Source organism: Oculina patagonica, chromosome 13, assembly GCF_052425735.1.
Source record: "Oculina patagonica isolate OP01 chromosome 13, crgOcupat, whole genome shotgun sequence".
Lineage (NCBI taxonomy): Eukaryota > Metazoa > Cnidaria > Anthozoa > Scleractinia > Oculinidae > Oculina > Oculina patagonica.
This window is the reverse complement of record NC_135770.1, coordinates 33,621,920-33,638,175: the sequence shown is the minus strand read 5'-3', so window position 1 is coordinate 33,638,175 and position 16,256 is coordinate 33,621,920. Positions and strand designations below refer to the sequence as shown.

Genomic DNA, 16,256 nt, shown 5'->3' with positions numbered 1-16,256 from the left:
GTCATGTTTTGCAACAGCCAGATCGAGGATTCTTGAGTGCTTATTAACTTTACGTTCAAGCTTTTTGTTGATAACTGACAGGCCAGTGGAAGCTGCGCCAGATATACCTGCTACTGCTGCAACAGGAACGCCGATAACAATTCCAACACCAGTAAGTGAAGTCGCAACAGCTCCAGAAGACAGAGCTGCCGTCACGGCGCCAAGACAGACCACGGAATAGTGAATAACTTTCCGGACTTTTTTATATTTTTTTAACACAAGCCTGTAATGCTCAGCTTCAGCGGATATTTCTTTTTCAATTTTACTTATTTCAGTCAGCCGAAAATTCTCGGCATTTGTTGGGAGGCTTGGATAAAGTTGTGTTTCTTCGCGATCACCATAAGCAGGGGCACTCGGGAGAACATTAGCAGATGACATGGTCGTATACAATAAAGAAATATTAATTTAATTCTAATTCAAAATGCAGCGGAGCTCCAACAAAGTCAAACTTACTGCCAGTTTTGTCTTTGACGGTCAATGTGACACTGTTCACACTCTGAACAGCGTTGGTTCGACGTGAATTATTGATAAAATTTTGAGGGTAATGAACCAAATCATAAGGTTTCCCGGTTATTGGTACACAAGCGAGAATGTCACTTGGCTTTCCATTATACAAGTTATTTTCTTTGGAAAGTAAATCGCAGTGAATGTAATGAAAGTCTGGCTTAGTAAAATCTTCAATTCTTGCGTTAGCAGCATCAACAATTGTGTTCTTAAAAAGTTTAGAAAGATTTTTATCAAAAGAAAAGCTTTCAATATTTTTTGGTTTTGTTATTGAAAAGCCTCTTTTCAAATCATCCCTTTTTACTGTTAGCTTTTGTTGATCTTTGAACTTATTAGTCAGGTAAGTTGTAATTTCATCAAAATTGTAGTTGCCTGGAAAAAAATCAGCAACATTGTTGCTCACATTGTTTTGTTTAATGCTTATGGAGCCAATTCCTTCCAGATTATGCCAGCTGTTTTGTAACGAGCATGACAGCAGGCTGATAAACCTTGGTTTTTCAATTGGCTGGTCAAAGTAAACAGCTTCTCCGTTGGAACTCGCGTCGATTGTGAGCACAACCATCTTTATAATTATCTTTTGAAAAATAAATCTTTAATATAAAATGGCGCCGCCTATTCCGAGAGCTGATGACATTTCTCAATCAATTTTTCTTGATTCCAAAGAAAGAGATTTTATGAAGTGGATGAAAACCCCAGAAGCAACTAAAATTTCTGAAGCGGCAAAAGACAATGCATGGAAACCTTTTCTTGCAAAATATCCAAACGCTGACCGAACAAAATTTGTTGCACAAGTTGAGTTCGCGTACAACCACACAGCAACGGCAGACATTTATTACAAGGCAGGGCAAGGCCATTTGATAAATGTTTTTGGCTCTGACAGCAAATATTGGAGCCCAGAGATGAAAAAAGCACTGGGGGTGAATCAAATTTCAGGCGGTTTTCCACAACAGCTGTCACCAAGCGGCGCAAAAGGCTCATCTTTGCCAATTCCCGCGGTTGGATTTCACGAAGCCGCACCGAGTTTGAAAAAAATATTTAACAGCCAAATAAACATCTACGTCACACCAGACCAATATTTCACAACGAAATTAAGAGAGATTTTTCAAAAAACAAAACTGAAGCATACATCAGGAAAAGAGTCAAAAAGGTGGCTTGCTAGCCAAAATATGGGCTACTGGCCTCAGCAACTTAACTTTGCTGTTTGGTGTGCGACAACAGGCAGTGGGGTAAGCCGAGAGATTTTCGATGAAGAACACTCATCTCTTAGCTTGCCACCGATTGTGCGAAATTTTTACCTTATTCACGTTTATTTCACGATAAGGCGAATATTGTTTCAGATGGGGGGGATTCAGAGCGTAAGCGCCTTGCCTGGCGACCCAACGTTTAGCCAGTTTGACAACAAGTACGACGTGGCTTCTTACAAAAGAATATGCGCTGAGTTCGGTGTCGACCCGTCAAGCGATTTCCGTTTCACAACAGGCGCAAACCACGGACTTGGTAACGTTTATATCTGGATATCAGGGCATGGTATACAAAAAACTGGAGCAAAATACCCCGATTACGATAAATTTTCGGACGAAGGGGGAGCTGCAAGCAAGGGTAACTTAATTCAATACATCGAGCCAGATGACGCTGCATATGCACAGGCAGACTGGTTTTGTCCTAACGCCACGGAAGGGTTGACCCAAGCAGGTTTGTCGAGAGTAAACCAGTCGATAGAGGCTTTTGTCTACTGTATTTTGGGTTCGCAGGTCAACGTTCGAAGTAGCATACTTGGCACAGGCGGCCGTGCAAAGGAAGCGCAAAGTGAGTTCCTCGTGTTGGTTGAAGACGCTATAAGGCAACCTGATCTGGCAAAGTCGGTCCAAAGATACCAACTCGCCATCGACGAAGCTAAGGTTCGGCTTAACCTTGCAGTCTGCCCAGGTGCCTGGCTGATGCCCGCTCGTATGGTGATAAACACAGAAAGCGTTGTTGGTTACAATAACCAGCTTAAGCAGGCTGTTGTTGGGATGAAATTAGGAGTGAATGATGAGGTTAATAAAGCTACAAAAAAAGCAGCTCTTAAACTGATGGCCGGAGGAAAATCAAAAATCAACCCACCAAACAGCCACCCTTCAAATCCTATACACAAGAGCGCCACAGCAAAAAAAAATCAGGCACCCGCCGCAAGCGCTGCTGAAACACCAGCTAGCAACGCGCAAAGCGCTAAAGCTACTAAGGCCGTAGCCAATGATTCACACGAAATAAACAAAGCAACTGTCGCTGTTGGTGCGGTTGGAGCTGCAGCTTTGCTCTACACCCTTATGCGTTAACGTCTCTTTTTGATGTATTTTTCAACAAGAAAAGCAACCACAGCAAGGATAAGCAGCCAGGTGTGCTCTGCAAGATATCCAATTACTTGACCAGCGGTTTTGAAAAGAAATTTTGCAATCGAGCCAATGAGACCAGGCAGAGCTGATGCTACCTTTGAGCCAATATCACTTAGGCCTTTTCCCAACGCTTTGCCGGTTGCCTTCAACGCGTTTGTAATGGCTCCATAACAGAACCAATCGTGACACCAGCAGCAAGAAGTATTGCTGTTAATGTCACGCCATGTTTTTTGAAGATCTCTTTGATCCTCTCACGAAGTGGAAGCGCCCTTTCTCTTTCGGCAATCTGCGTTTGCAAACGCCCGAGCTCCTCGGTTCTTTCTGCAACTCTTTCTTCCGCAGCTTGTTTGTCAGTGGGGGAGGCATTCTCATCCTCAATAATTTTTTTGTCTTCCTCGTTTTGGCGCTTGAGCTCATCTTCTTGCTCTTTAAGATCATCCAACGCTCTTGTGTCGTTGAGCCTTTCTTGCAAAGTGTTTCTTTCGCTCTCTTTGGTAGCGAGGCTTGCCCTTAGTTGGTCGACTCGTGTTTGTTCTTTTGTCTTTTGCTTAGCTTGTTTTTCAAGAGCAGCAACTTCTTTTTTTGCGTTTTCAAAATCCTTTTCAAGATTTTTTTTCAGTTGCTTAAGTCTGCGCAATTCTAATTCATTTTCAACATTTGACCCAAGTTGATCAATCTTGGCTTGAGTTCGCTCGATTCTTATTCTGAGATCTTCTACTTCTTGGGTGGCTTTTTCTTTCTGCATGGCAATTGTTTCTGCCTGTTGTAGTTGACTTTCAGCTTCTCTTAATCTTTGTCTGCTTTCTCTTATTTCTTCATTGTCTTGAGCAATCAGAGATTCCGCTTCTGGCCCAAGGGGGGGCTTTAAACTTGTCTGTGAATTTTTTGAGAAGGCCAGTTCCGTCTTTTTTGAAAATTTCGGTCTCGCCACCTTTTGATCCAAAGGATACAATTGTAGTTTCATTGCCACTCTTTTTGCTAAAACCTATTGGGTCTAATTTTGCGAAGTTCACTTTGGGGAATTTTCTTTTGATAAAATCTTTAGCTCTGTCAATCATTGCCGGTTTGTCATCTTGATGAATAAAGCTTCCCAACAAAGGTGTTTCATCATATGATGTGTCTGGCAGCCCGCTCTGTTCGTGCTGCATCGTTTGCATATCATGTTGTTCACCCCCATGGTAGGGTGTGGATGCCTTCCCGGGCTGAAATGGTCGGGTTGTGTCGACCTCTTGTTCCTCTTCATCATCGTTATCACTGTTGTGGTCAAGATCTTGGTCCAAATCAGGGTCCTCATATCCAAACTCACCACCACCTGTTGCCATCGCTTAATTTATATATATATATTTTCAAATTAAACTTTTCAATTTAACAATAAAACCAATCGAGAGATGGCTGCTGTTCAAGAAAACCTTCGACCGGGACGCACAGAGAAAATACTCGGCGCACTGAAAGCCGAGCGCGCGGTAAAACGAATCACTTTTGACCGCACAGAAGCCAATCCAGAGGAAACGTTGTATGTTTCAGTGCCCAAGCTGAACGAAAACGAGGTCATTGTGCCTGGCTCGCTGGCGCTGCGCTTCAACATCGACTTGAGCGGAGGCCATGCCAACAACTTTCTGGTTGACAACGTCAGCCGAGCTCTGGTCGACAAGTTTGTTGTAAAGTACGAAGGCACCGTCGTGCAGGACACGGTTGGCTATGACATCTACAAAATATTTGAGGATTTTTTCCTTTCGCAGGAGGAGCGCGACGACAGGGTGCCAGAGGGCATTCAGAGCGAGGAACTTAACAAAATTCGCTCAAATGCTGGCGATAAGAAAACTTCAGGTGTGGACTCAGAAAAAAAGCTAAATGAGCTCTATGGTAATAAATACCGAATCCGACTGGATCACCAGATTTTAACTGACCATGGGGCATTTTATCCTCAGGCACTATACAACGATCTTGTGTTCGAACTGAAGCTCGCGGCAGCCGAACATGTGGTCAGAGGCTCAGATACAACAAAACTAAAATACAAGTTGACAAACATCCAGCTGGAGTACGAGATGATAAGAAGCAAGGAAATTGCAGATGAAGCGTTCAGCGCTTATTCGGGCGGCAAAGAGTTCGCTTACGACCACATCCAGCGTGATAAAGTGACGACTTTTGCAAAAGGCTCCGACACACGTCTGAATCTAAGGGTCAACCCGCAGAGGAGGTCCATGAAAGGTATCTTGCTCCTATTTATTGAGCAATATAACAAAGGTGCAAGGAGCTCGGAAAAGTACATTAACCCGGACCTTACAAAAGTAAGCATCACTGTCAACGGCTCGCCAAACATGCTGTACAACAACGGCATCGAAGGAATGGACATTTGGGGAGAAGTTAAAAGATTCTACATGAAAGAAAAAAATAAAACGCAGCACATGACTCTGCAAAAGTTTTACACAGAAGACAAGTTTGGCCTTCTTATTGATCTGCGTTCCATGGCTGACCACTCGATGCACGGAAGCGGCACGCGCCTTGTGAACACAAAGGACGGTGTCCAGCTTGAGCTAGAGAGGAAAGCAAGCGGCTCAGGTAATTTGAACTGCCACATTTACGTAATCAGCGACGCCCAAATGAATATAATTGGCAGGCAGTTAGAATCTGTGCTTTTATAATATACGAACGAAGATGGATCCTGCCAATATACCCTTCAACGCCCTCATTGTGGGACCAACGAACTCAGGAAAAACAAGATACGTGGTCAATCAGCTTTGTGGCCCTTTCCGAGGCAAGTTTGACTACATCGTGCTCATCTGCCCGACGTTCGCGCACAACAAGACTTATTATCGCTTTGCTGAGGAAGATATTCGATTTTTTGTTTTCATTTGCAAGCAGCACGAGGTGGAATCTTGGTTAAGGCTTTCAAGATTTCTTTTTGAGGGTACGAACACGCTTATCATCCTCGACGACTGTGCTGCATCGAAAGATGTAAAGGGAAGAACGGGTGAATTGGTGAATCTTGCTTTCTCTGCTCGCCACGCAGGCTTGAGCATATGGGTGTTAACTCAAAAAATGACTCAGCCTCATTCCGCGAAAATGTGGCGGCAATCGTTTTCTTTTACACCCCCTCTGCCAAGACCACGAAGGCAATCTTTGAGGATTACGCTGGCGAACTTGCCAATGAGGATTACAAAGAAATCATTTTAAAGCTAAAAAAAAATAAGTTTTCGCATCTTGTCATTTCTCATCGCCACCCTTACGGAACAATTTTTTTTTATTGAACATATTTTTTATAGTAATAAATGGCTGACCCTTTCGCAACTTCTCCTCCCGAGAGCGTGAAGGGCGCTGCAAGTGAACAAGAATTAGCTTCCGTAATGGAACTGCTAGGAGCTGAACCAGAAAGTACAGAAAGCGCTATGGCATCCATTCAAGGCCCTGACATTGCTGCTTTGCGTAAACAGCTTGCAATCCTTGTTTCAACAGGAAAAGCCAAAGAAGCAATCGGTGTGCAACTGACACACGAGCAGGTGAAGCGCTTGACATATAAAGAAGTCGAAAAGTACTTAAAGAGATATGAGGCATACGTTGGATCCAAAACAACCGACAGCTTGATTGACAGCTTTATTTTTCTTGCAACCAAAGTCGTTGGTATGGCCGTAAATATCAAGGACGTCAATGATTATCAAAAGGAACTCAAAAACGACTACATTATCAGTAAAGAGCTGTCCACTTTGGCAGGCGGTCTGGCTTTGAAATGCGGCGGCTTTCTTGCCGTTGCAAATGCTGCGCTCATCACAACAAAGCACGTTGATTTAAACGAAGCTACAAAGTCGCACACTTCGCTGTGCGAAACCAAAGGTGCTTCCAAAGATGCGGACACAAACACTACTGAAGATTTTTCTGAACAATGCTATGAAAATGCTAAGTAATTACTGAACAATGCTTAGCAATTGCTTAGCAAAAAATCTTGCTGAGCAATTTTCTATTTAAATATTATTATTTTTTTATTATAAATGGCCGAGCTCGAACAAACTCCGATCGCTCAAGAAGAACAGAAACAAGTTACTTCAACAACTCCAGCAACAAAGCCTGCCAAAAATCCAAAGCGAGTGGCTGCTGGCAAGCTTGCAGCTGAAAAAACAAAACAGGCTCGTGAAGCACAGAAAAAAGCTGCTGTCGAGGCTGCTGCAATAATTGCAAAAGAAAAGGAAAAGAAATCTGCTGCTGCAAAGCGAAATGTAACACCACCGGCCGTAACGGAACCAGCTCCGCCCGAGGCTCAGCCGCAATCAAGCGGTCTCACCACAAATCAATGGATATCTTTGCTTGGTATCGGCGTTGCAATCGTTACAACTTATGCGAAACGCGAAGACATAAAAGCCTTTATAAACGAAAAAAGAAGTCCAACATTTAAAGCTCCGCCAACTCTTATAACTGATGACACACCAGTTACAGCAGAAAGTATTGGAAGGGTTGCAACGCGTTCTTCAGACACGCGCCAAACGGGCTCTAGAATTCCGCAACCAACAAGCCAAAATGGCTCAAAAAGAGGAATCCGTCCGATGGATTAAAAAAATTATTAAATAAATTTCATTTAAATATTTATTTTTATTTTATATCAAAACGCCATGTCTGACAACAAGCTCGTAAAAACACTCATGGATGCTGCCACTCTTACTGGCCTTGCCGCCGGAATCGGCTGGGCTGCTAAAAAAGTTGTAAAAGAAAACTTCACATCTGACCCAAGCAGCAGTTTTATGAACTATGCAAAGTTCACGGCTGTCATGACAGGCAGTCTTGCCCTTAAACAATATCTAGAAGACCAGAAAATTCTTCCCACCAATTAAAAAAAAATTCTCATAATATAAGAACAAATACACACAATGGCCAGCGTCGCAATTATGGCAGGCGGGGCTATCTTAAATGCTGTTGCTTTTATTGGTGGCAACTATCTTGCCAAATATTTGGGTGGCGGAGATGACGCCGCTTTGAAAGAAAAAGAAAGGCACGACAAAGCTCTAGAGGCTTACCAGGCAGCTTACGCAAAATACTCTCGAGACCGCACCAAGCTCCTCGACTGGATACAAACCAACGCGGAAATAAAAGAGCAGGCCAAACAGAACTTCACAAACACTGACTACGCTTTCAAACTCTACAACCAGGCACATCCTGACAAACAAATGATTCCTCCGAAAGAGCCCAAGTTCTCTGATTTTTATCAGCCAAGCGAGCAGCAGAAACAAGGTGAACTGATGTTCGTTGGCGCTGGCGCGCTTGCACTTGGGTACGCTGCCTTTCGGTTTCTTTAAACGTTTCTTTTTTTTTCTTGTATACGCATGGATGCAAAGATCTCGAAAGTCTACTATAGCCCCCAGGGCTACTGGAAGGGAATTGCAGCGATAAAAAAATTAGCCGAGGCTGCCAAGGTTTCCGAAGATGCCGCAAAAAAGTGGCTAGTTAAGCAGGCCCTTTGGCAGATCTACCTTCCGGCACCACGATACGTTCCTCACCCAAAATTCGATGTTTCTACCCCTAACGCGGTCCACCAGGCGGACCTTCTTTTTCTGCCACACGACAAACTGCCGCGAGGGCGAAAAGTTTACAAATACGCTCTGACTGTTGTCGACGTTGCCAGCCGTTACAAAGAGGCCGAGCCTTTGACCTCCAAAGATTCAACTGAGGTTGCAAAAGGTTTTCAGACAATTTACAGGCGAAGTGCACTAAAATGGCCACAGATGCTTCAAGTTGACCCTGGTCGCGAATTCATGGGAGCTGTTACCAAAGAAATGGAAAATCACAAAACCTATATTAGACGCGGGCGTGTTAATATCCACAGAGATCAAGCTATTGTTGAACGTTTTAATCAAACACTGGCAGGGCGCCTGTTTGGTTATCAGTACGGTGTCGAGATGAACCTGCCATCTGGCCAGCGGTCGACAGCGTGGGTAAAAAGGCTTCCCGAAGTTGTTACCGCTCTGAACAACGAAGTAACCAGTCTTACTGGCAAGAAACCTGCTGCTGCAATCAAAGAAAAGGCTGTTTCGTCCAAGCCGTCCTCAAAATATACAAGACCTGTTGGCTTGAAAGAAAAAAAACTCCCCTCTCTCGTTAATGTGCGCTATCTCTTCCAACCTGGCGAGCTAGAAGGCGGCGTAAAAAGGGCAACAGATCCGATTTGGTCATTAAAAGTCTACAGCATCGAAAGGTCTGTTACTAAACCTGATCAGCCAGTGCTTTATTACTTGCACGATGGCCCCAAGCGCGGCTTTGTGCGTGAAGAATTGCTTATTATTCCTCCAAATACACAGTTACCACCAGAAAAGCTATAAACGTTCTGTTTATGTCGGCTTTGTTTCGCAAAACTTATACCCGTAAGCATTTGTATGTATCCCATCATCCGCTATCCATCGCTTTGAGTCAAAAGGCGACAGCGAGACTTTGTTGAGATGCATTCCGTAAATCTCATGACCCTCGCTTCTAAGTATGTTCATTCCATGCCATAACTGCTTTGTTCCAAAAAGCGTTTCTAAATAATTTTCGTGCAAGATTTTCTTTTTTACCACACACTTTTTTACTCCTTTAGCTTTTTTTATTTTTTTTTGGTCTTCTGTCAGTATTGAATACATTTTTGGCCTCAAACAGACACACTCTGAAATTGGTGTTCCTGCGCATTCGTCTTTCATTTTTCCCAAGACCTTTTTGTTTTTGTATGAATGAAGTGAGTGCTCTTTTGGGTAGTCGCTTGTGTCGTATAGAGTTTTGTTTTGATAAATATCTTCGTAAATATCCTCTGTTTCAATCTCCAGAAGAAGGCTGTCAGTGTCTGTATACAAAAGCTCGCAGCGCTGCCCGTACTCCATTTTCATTTCGTTGTAAAAAAAGTCATACATCAAAATCTTGCTTACGTCAAGGATAGTCATACCTGTGTTGACAGGTTTATTGAGAAAAAGTCTGCTTTTCCGCATGTCTATTCCGACCAGATCGTTTGAAAACAGAACGTGTCTTGAGTACAATGGACTGGCAACCAGTTTTCTTATTTTGTTCGTTTCGTCGCTTCGCGCTATTTTTATGTCAACACGGTTACGCAGGTTTTCCATTGTTTTTCCGAAAACTGAGTTATTCATTAGCTTGTAAAAGTTTTTTTCAAAGTCGTTTTTCGCTTTTTTCCTAAATTCTGTGTTCATCTTTATGTACGGCTCCATCCAACATTCCTGTTCGAACTCCAAAACCCTGTGCACTTTTTTGAGTTTCATTCCCTGTTTCAAATAAAACTGCAAGTTTCGATAATGCACAACATAATTAGTTTTGTCTTCAAGAGTTAAAACAAGCTTTTCGCTGTCTGGTGGGTCCAGATCAAGGTTTTTTATCAATTCCTTTTGGTAGGGTGAAAACAAGTCCTTATTTATTTTCTTTTTCTCAGGTGCTAATGGGTAGCTGTTGTGCTCTTCATGCAGTTCTGTAGGGTATTCGAGGTCTACCTCCAAAATCCAGCCGGTTTTTGCAAACTCCTTTTTTCTCATTATTTCTTTTTCAGTCGGCATAACTCTTTTCCATCTAAAACCACTTTTTGGCAGCGGCTTGCTCATTGCCCACCCGTAAAGGTTGTTTGCATCGAGGTACATAATGTATTTTTTTGGCTTGCTCGGATCGAAGCCTTCAACATATGGATTGTTAGGCTTTGCGTATCTCTTGCTAACCATCGAAATCCCTCCACGCAGTCCTCTTTCGATAAAAAGGTGCATGTCAACCTCTGTAAGCAGCTCCAGCTCAACTTCTGTCTTTTTCAATAGTGCATCCCAAGAAAGGCCGGGCGAAGTAAAATAATTCGCAGGATCCAACCCGTACTGCTCAAGGCAGATTTTTCTAAAGTTTTCGAAAACGTCTGCCAACAAAGCGACGTCTGTTTTAACGCACAGGTCGTGGTAGTCGCCCAGCGTTTTGCAACCAAAAGCTTCCCATACCCTCTTTGCGTGATCGTACTCTTCGTCTTTTATATGATCGTCGTTAAGTTTACTGTAAAACTTTTCTTTTTCAGGCAAACTTGTTTCTCTAAATCTTTCCCATGAGTCCATGTACTCGTACGGATAAATCCCCTTTTTGAAAAGAAGTTCAAAATTTTGTGAAGTAAGAGATTTTGTTATATTTAATGACTCCTTTGGTGCCGCACTTACAAGTGAATCAAGGCTTCCTTGTAAAAAGTTTAAGCTGTCAATAAAACGCAGACCACCAAATGAAAATGTAATGTATTTCTCCATGTTGTTTGCAACACATTTCACCTCTTTCTTTGTCGCTTTCGACAGCTTTGACATCGCTTGCATTAAATGGTGGGCATCATAGCCCCTCAGGTTGTGAAATACAACTGGTATTTGGTCTGTTTTTGGTTTTATTCGCATTTTCAGGTTGCACGCGTTGTGCGCGGCTCCGCGATACTTGCCTGTTATGTGACAATGATCTTTGACAGAGTCTTTAAAGTTTTGCTTCATCAAAGGTTCTGCGCAAAAAAAACATTTTTCCTGATTGTTTGCAATCCATTGGTCTATTTTGTCTTTTTCTTTTCTTTCTCTTTTTGGCCCAACAAAATTTATTTTTTTGAGTGCCGCGTAATAACAACATTTGTGGCTTTGGCCGCAATAACGGCCTGTGTCATGGTCCCAAACAGGTAATGAGTCAAAAAAGAGATCTTTTATCAAACTTTTGGTGCAAATGTGGCATTCAGTTGCATTTTTGTGTTTTTCCCAATCTTTTGCCGTCATAACAAGTGGCTTTGGTGTTGCCAAACTCTTTCGTATCAAATTTTCTTTATTTAAAAGTTGCTTCAAAAACACTTCAACAGCGTTTTTGCCTCTGTAAACCACTGGCCGTTTATTCCTACCGTCACTCCTTACAACTGTGTAAGCAAAACCACATGCCTCGTGCTGTTCTGTCTTCTCGGTGTAGCTTTTTTGCTTGCTCTCTGGCCCAAGCTCGCAGCCCGAAATCTTTCTGACCAAAGCCTCAAAGTCGGCATATATCACGTATGGTACCTTCATCTGTTTGTGATGATTTTGGAAAGAAATGGTGTTTTTCCCCTTTTCCGGCATCTCGATCCTTGTCGGCTTGCCGTTAATGCCATTGCAATATTTTTCGTGGTTCTCAAGCAAGTCAGCTCTTGTGAAACCGGTCAAGCACATCATGCAAAAGTGTTTTGCATGTTGATGTTTGCTCTGATCAAAGGGTAAAGCGCTTACTTTTTTTACAAAACAGTAATGCTGAATTAATCCTGACTCAATTAAAATAAGGCAAATACGAGGAATTTTTCTTTCTTTCTCGCTTATTCTGTGTACAATCACACAATTGTCTTCCCAGCCGAACACATTTATTGCGAGGTTTTTGTTTTGCGCCTCAAGCTTGTCAAGCTGTTTTACAGGTGTTGGAAAGAGAATTCCTTCATAGTTAATTCCATCGTTAACAGGGTATTTGCTTGTTCTTTGTGGATTTTTTCCATCTCTTGGTGGAAATAAAGCAGCTCTCAAAGCCCACTTCAAACATTCGTTATCCCTGTTTTGCACGTTAATAATTGCTTTCTTTTTTGCCAAATTAGCTGGAAGAGGTAAATATGTTCCTCCGCGCAATGGCTGATAGCGTGCAACATTAACGTACGCTTCGGTTATTCTTTCAATAACCCAGCCAGAGCCGCGCTCTGACCAAGCCTCAATTTGACCCTTTGCTCTTTCAATAAATCTATCGAACTCTTGTTTTATCTGTTGTTTATTATGTTCGTTAAAAACGTGCGGTTCTTTTTCTTTAAAATAATGCTCCATCTCTTGTGTTTCACCAGTCTCAAAGTTTTCTTTTGTGAACTTTATTTGCAACCCAAAGCTTACTTTTACGCTTTTCAAATCTCTTATTTCATTCATTACCAAATTAACAAACTTTCCTTTTTTTTTCTTTTGAAAGACAAAAAGGTCTTTGCTGGCACGGCCACCCTCTGGTATGGCAATTTTCCACACGCGTAGCCATTCATTAAAATCGGATTGGGCCAGTAAAAAAGTTTCGTTTCTTTGTGGATTTCTTTGAAATTCACGGAGGTTTTCCTCCATCATAGCTTGCAAAACTTCTGACGAATATCTTGCGGCAGCCATCTTGTTGTATATACCAAAGAAAAATATTTGTTCAATTGAAAAATGATTCTGGCACAGCAAGGCAGCTTGAGATTTGTGAGCGCTCAAGCCGCAGAGATTTTGGGTGCCGCTCGCGATTTTTGCACACACATATAAGGTGGCGGTTTTGGTCACTAATCGAGACAAAGAGCGAGGCGAGCCGGCGAGCCGAGCGAGTTGTCTCGATTTGTGCCAAAACCGCCACCTTATATGTGTGTTAAAGAGTGGTGTGGACGAGATGATAAGGCAGGAGCAGGCAGGATTTCGATCTGGAAGGGGAAAATCTGAGCAAATAATGGCAAGCACCAGTGTACATTAACTTCGTTCACTTTTCGAAGGCCTTTGACTGCATCATCAGATAGCGACTTTGGGACATTATGGGCAGTATGGCATCCATGATATCTCTATCAGGACGTTCAAGGCACTACACTATCAGCGTTCAAGCTGTGTAACAGAAAGCGGAAGGTATTCTAGCTGATTTGAAGTGAAGAGCGGCGTGCGACAAGGATGTGTGATGTCTGGCTTCATCTTTGTCTTGGTCATGGACTTGGTCATGCGGCACACAAACAACAGGAAACGCGGCTTGAGATGGAAGCTTACATCAGTTCTAGAAGACCTGGACTATGCCGATGATGTTGCTCTGATCTCAAACAGATTTGCCGATCTCCAGCAGAAGACTGATAGACTAGCAGCCACCGCCAGCGTTGTTGGGCTCAGATCAACCTGCGCAAAACAAAGACACTTGGGATGAACCACAGATGCACAGCCTTCATCAGGATAGAAGGAAAGGAGCTGGAAGATGCGGAATCCTTTGTGTACCTAGGCTCAGTACTTGACAAATTTGGCGGCACAGAAGTAGACATCAAGAGGCGACTAGAACTAGCCAGAATTGCATTCACCAGACATCAGAACATCTGGAGGTCAGGCAGATTCAGTCAGAAGACCAAGCTGCGCATCCGCAACTTAAACGTGCTGTTCATGCATGACAACAACTGATCTCAACAAACTGGATGTGTTTCACTGCACATGCCTGAGGAGAGAGCTAAGGAGATTTTGGCCCAACCATCTGAGAAACGAAGAGCTTTTCGAAACAACAAGGAAAACGCCAGTATCAGCCCTCATACGAGTGAGAAGATGGTGATGGATAGGGCACGTATTGCGAACAAGTCCAGGCAAAATCTCAACAACTGCGCTAACGTGGGCACCTGAAGGTAAAAGGAGGCGAGGCCGGCCGAGAGAAACGTGGAGAAAAACCGTGGAGACAGAAAGAAACCAGCTAGGATAGCGTTCGTTGGGGGCTGCTGTCGCATCGGTGGCGGACCGGGATGGATGGCGCAATTTTGTGGCCGGCCTCAAGAGTCCAAAAAGGGCTCGATGAGGATAAGTAAGTAGAAAGTAGTTTTGCTGATAAAACAATTGTCATAATGTGGTTAATTTTGAGACTAAAATGTCTTGTTTTAATCTTCAGGGTTTTTTGGGTGGTGGTGGTGGTGGTGGTGGGGGATGTCATGGTATATTGCCCACGGTTATGGGTTATGCAATGAGGGGGGGGGGGGGGGCAGGAAAAATACACCAAATGATAGGGGGGCTTCTACATAAATTATGAATCCTCCCTCAGAAGGTGCATTTGGAGAACCACCGCCGTTTGGCATCATACCGATTCTTAATTTTATCCGCATTTAAACAAATAAAATGGCTCACTGGATATGAATTCTTGTTTCCCTGTTACCGCGCGCGCCTTGTCATAAACAGCTTGAAAGGCGGCAATCTTCTGTACAGACGACTGTTGTGACTGTTCCTCATCCCTGGACGTCACTCGCTCTATCTGTTGTGACTGTTCTTCATGCTTGGACATCAATCGCTCTATCTGCTGCGATTGTCGCTCTATCTGTTGTGACTGATCCTTAACCAGGCTGACAAGCTCACTAACTTGAAGCTGAGTGGCTTCAAGACCGCGAAGAGTTAAGTTCAAATGGAGGTCAACTTGAGATTCCGAGTGGGACTTGGCGTTTGATCTTGGAAACTGTAATCAGACAAAATGATTCACAATCAACGGCTGTGCAAATTCAAAGCTTTTTTGCCATGCGCGTCGGGTTCCCTAGTTGCATGTTTTACGTTGCTCTAAGTTGTCAGCGCTAGACTTCAACTTTCAACTCCTTCTCATCCAAGGAATTTTTTTTTAAAAAAAAGTAAAAAAATCTTGTTCGATATAAATATTGATATTGTTTCTTCGAAAATAACAAAGGGGGAAATTCGACAGTGGTTTATTTAAATATATATCAAAAAAGGTTAGGACGACTTTCCAGTTGATTATTTACTGAAGCTGTATCAGAAGTCTATAATAATTGTTAAAGACTTCTGGCTGCGTTAGGAAAAATATAATCTCGGTTCTATTCTTTTCGTTCTTGACTTTTTCCGCCGATTTTTTTCTCTCGCCCGGATAGACTTTCTCCTGCTCCCACTAGCTGTCCCTGGGTTTCCGAGGATGCCTGAACTCGACCGAGATTCTATTTTTCCTTAAACATGTTCATGCTACTGCTTCACAGCCTAGCTGTATGCAAAGTGAATGACGTGTTAGGAAATTTAAATTTGAATAATATATATAAGCAAGAGAATATGAATGTTGATATACTTCATATTTTCTTGATATAACCAAGTTCATACCACTGCTTCACATCCTAAGTTCTTGTATTCACACTGAACTATGGTTGCAGGACATTCATCACGAACATGAACATCAAGCTACAAAAAAGAAACACAACTAAAAACAAAAGAATCTGGTTTAAACATAAATTTTAAATTCACCTTCTGGGCTTCATCTTTCGTCAAATGATGGTCCCCCAACAATAGATTGCATACTATCGATTTCCCTCTCTCTGTAGAGAGCATTTCCTATAGTACCTTTGTATTTCCCCATTCTCTCCCCCTCCCCCACCCCCCCCAAAAAAAATAGCTCCTTACACAATGAAAGTTAATCTAGTTTAATCTATCAGACAATCCCGAGACTTTCTTACAATTATTGATTGCTCAATAATAAATAAATAAACAAAACATGACAGTGGAATAAGTACATAACGTGCTTTAGCTAATATGGTGTGTTCAGCGATATGGGTCAAAAGCATAAAACAAACCTTTTCCCGTGGAATATCTCTCAAACCACACTTGTTAGTACACTGAACAGGAAACTTTCCACAAATATCAAAATGTTCCTAAAGTGAATCACACAAAAGTT

General features: G+C 42.6%; 1 protein-coding gene across 1 annotated transcript in view; it reads right to left on the bottom strand.

The window, feature by feature from the left end:
• Nucleotides 1-16,256, bottom strand: part of LOC144635173 (uncharacterized) — a 59,681-nt gene that overhangs the window by 7,628 nt on the left and 35,797 nt on the right. The window contains exons 5-7 of the mRNA XM_078494249.1: nucleotides 16,156-16,233; nucleotides 15,689-15,766; nucleotides 14,726-15,047 (exon numbers count right to left, since the gene is read on the bottom strand). Coding sequence (XP_078350375.1) covers nucleotides 14,726-15,047; nucleotides 15,689-15,766; nucleotides 16,156-16,233 — 478 coding nt within the window. The remainder of the gene's footprint in view (nucleotides 1-14,725; nucleotides 15,048-15,688; nucleotides 15,767-16,155; nucleotides 16,234-16,256) is intronic.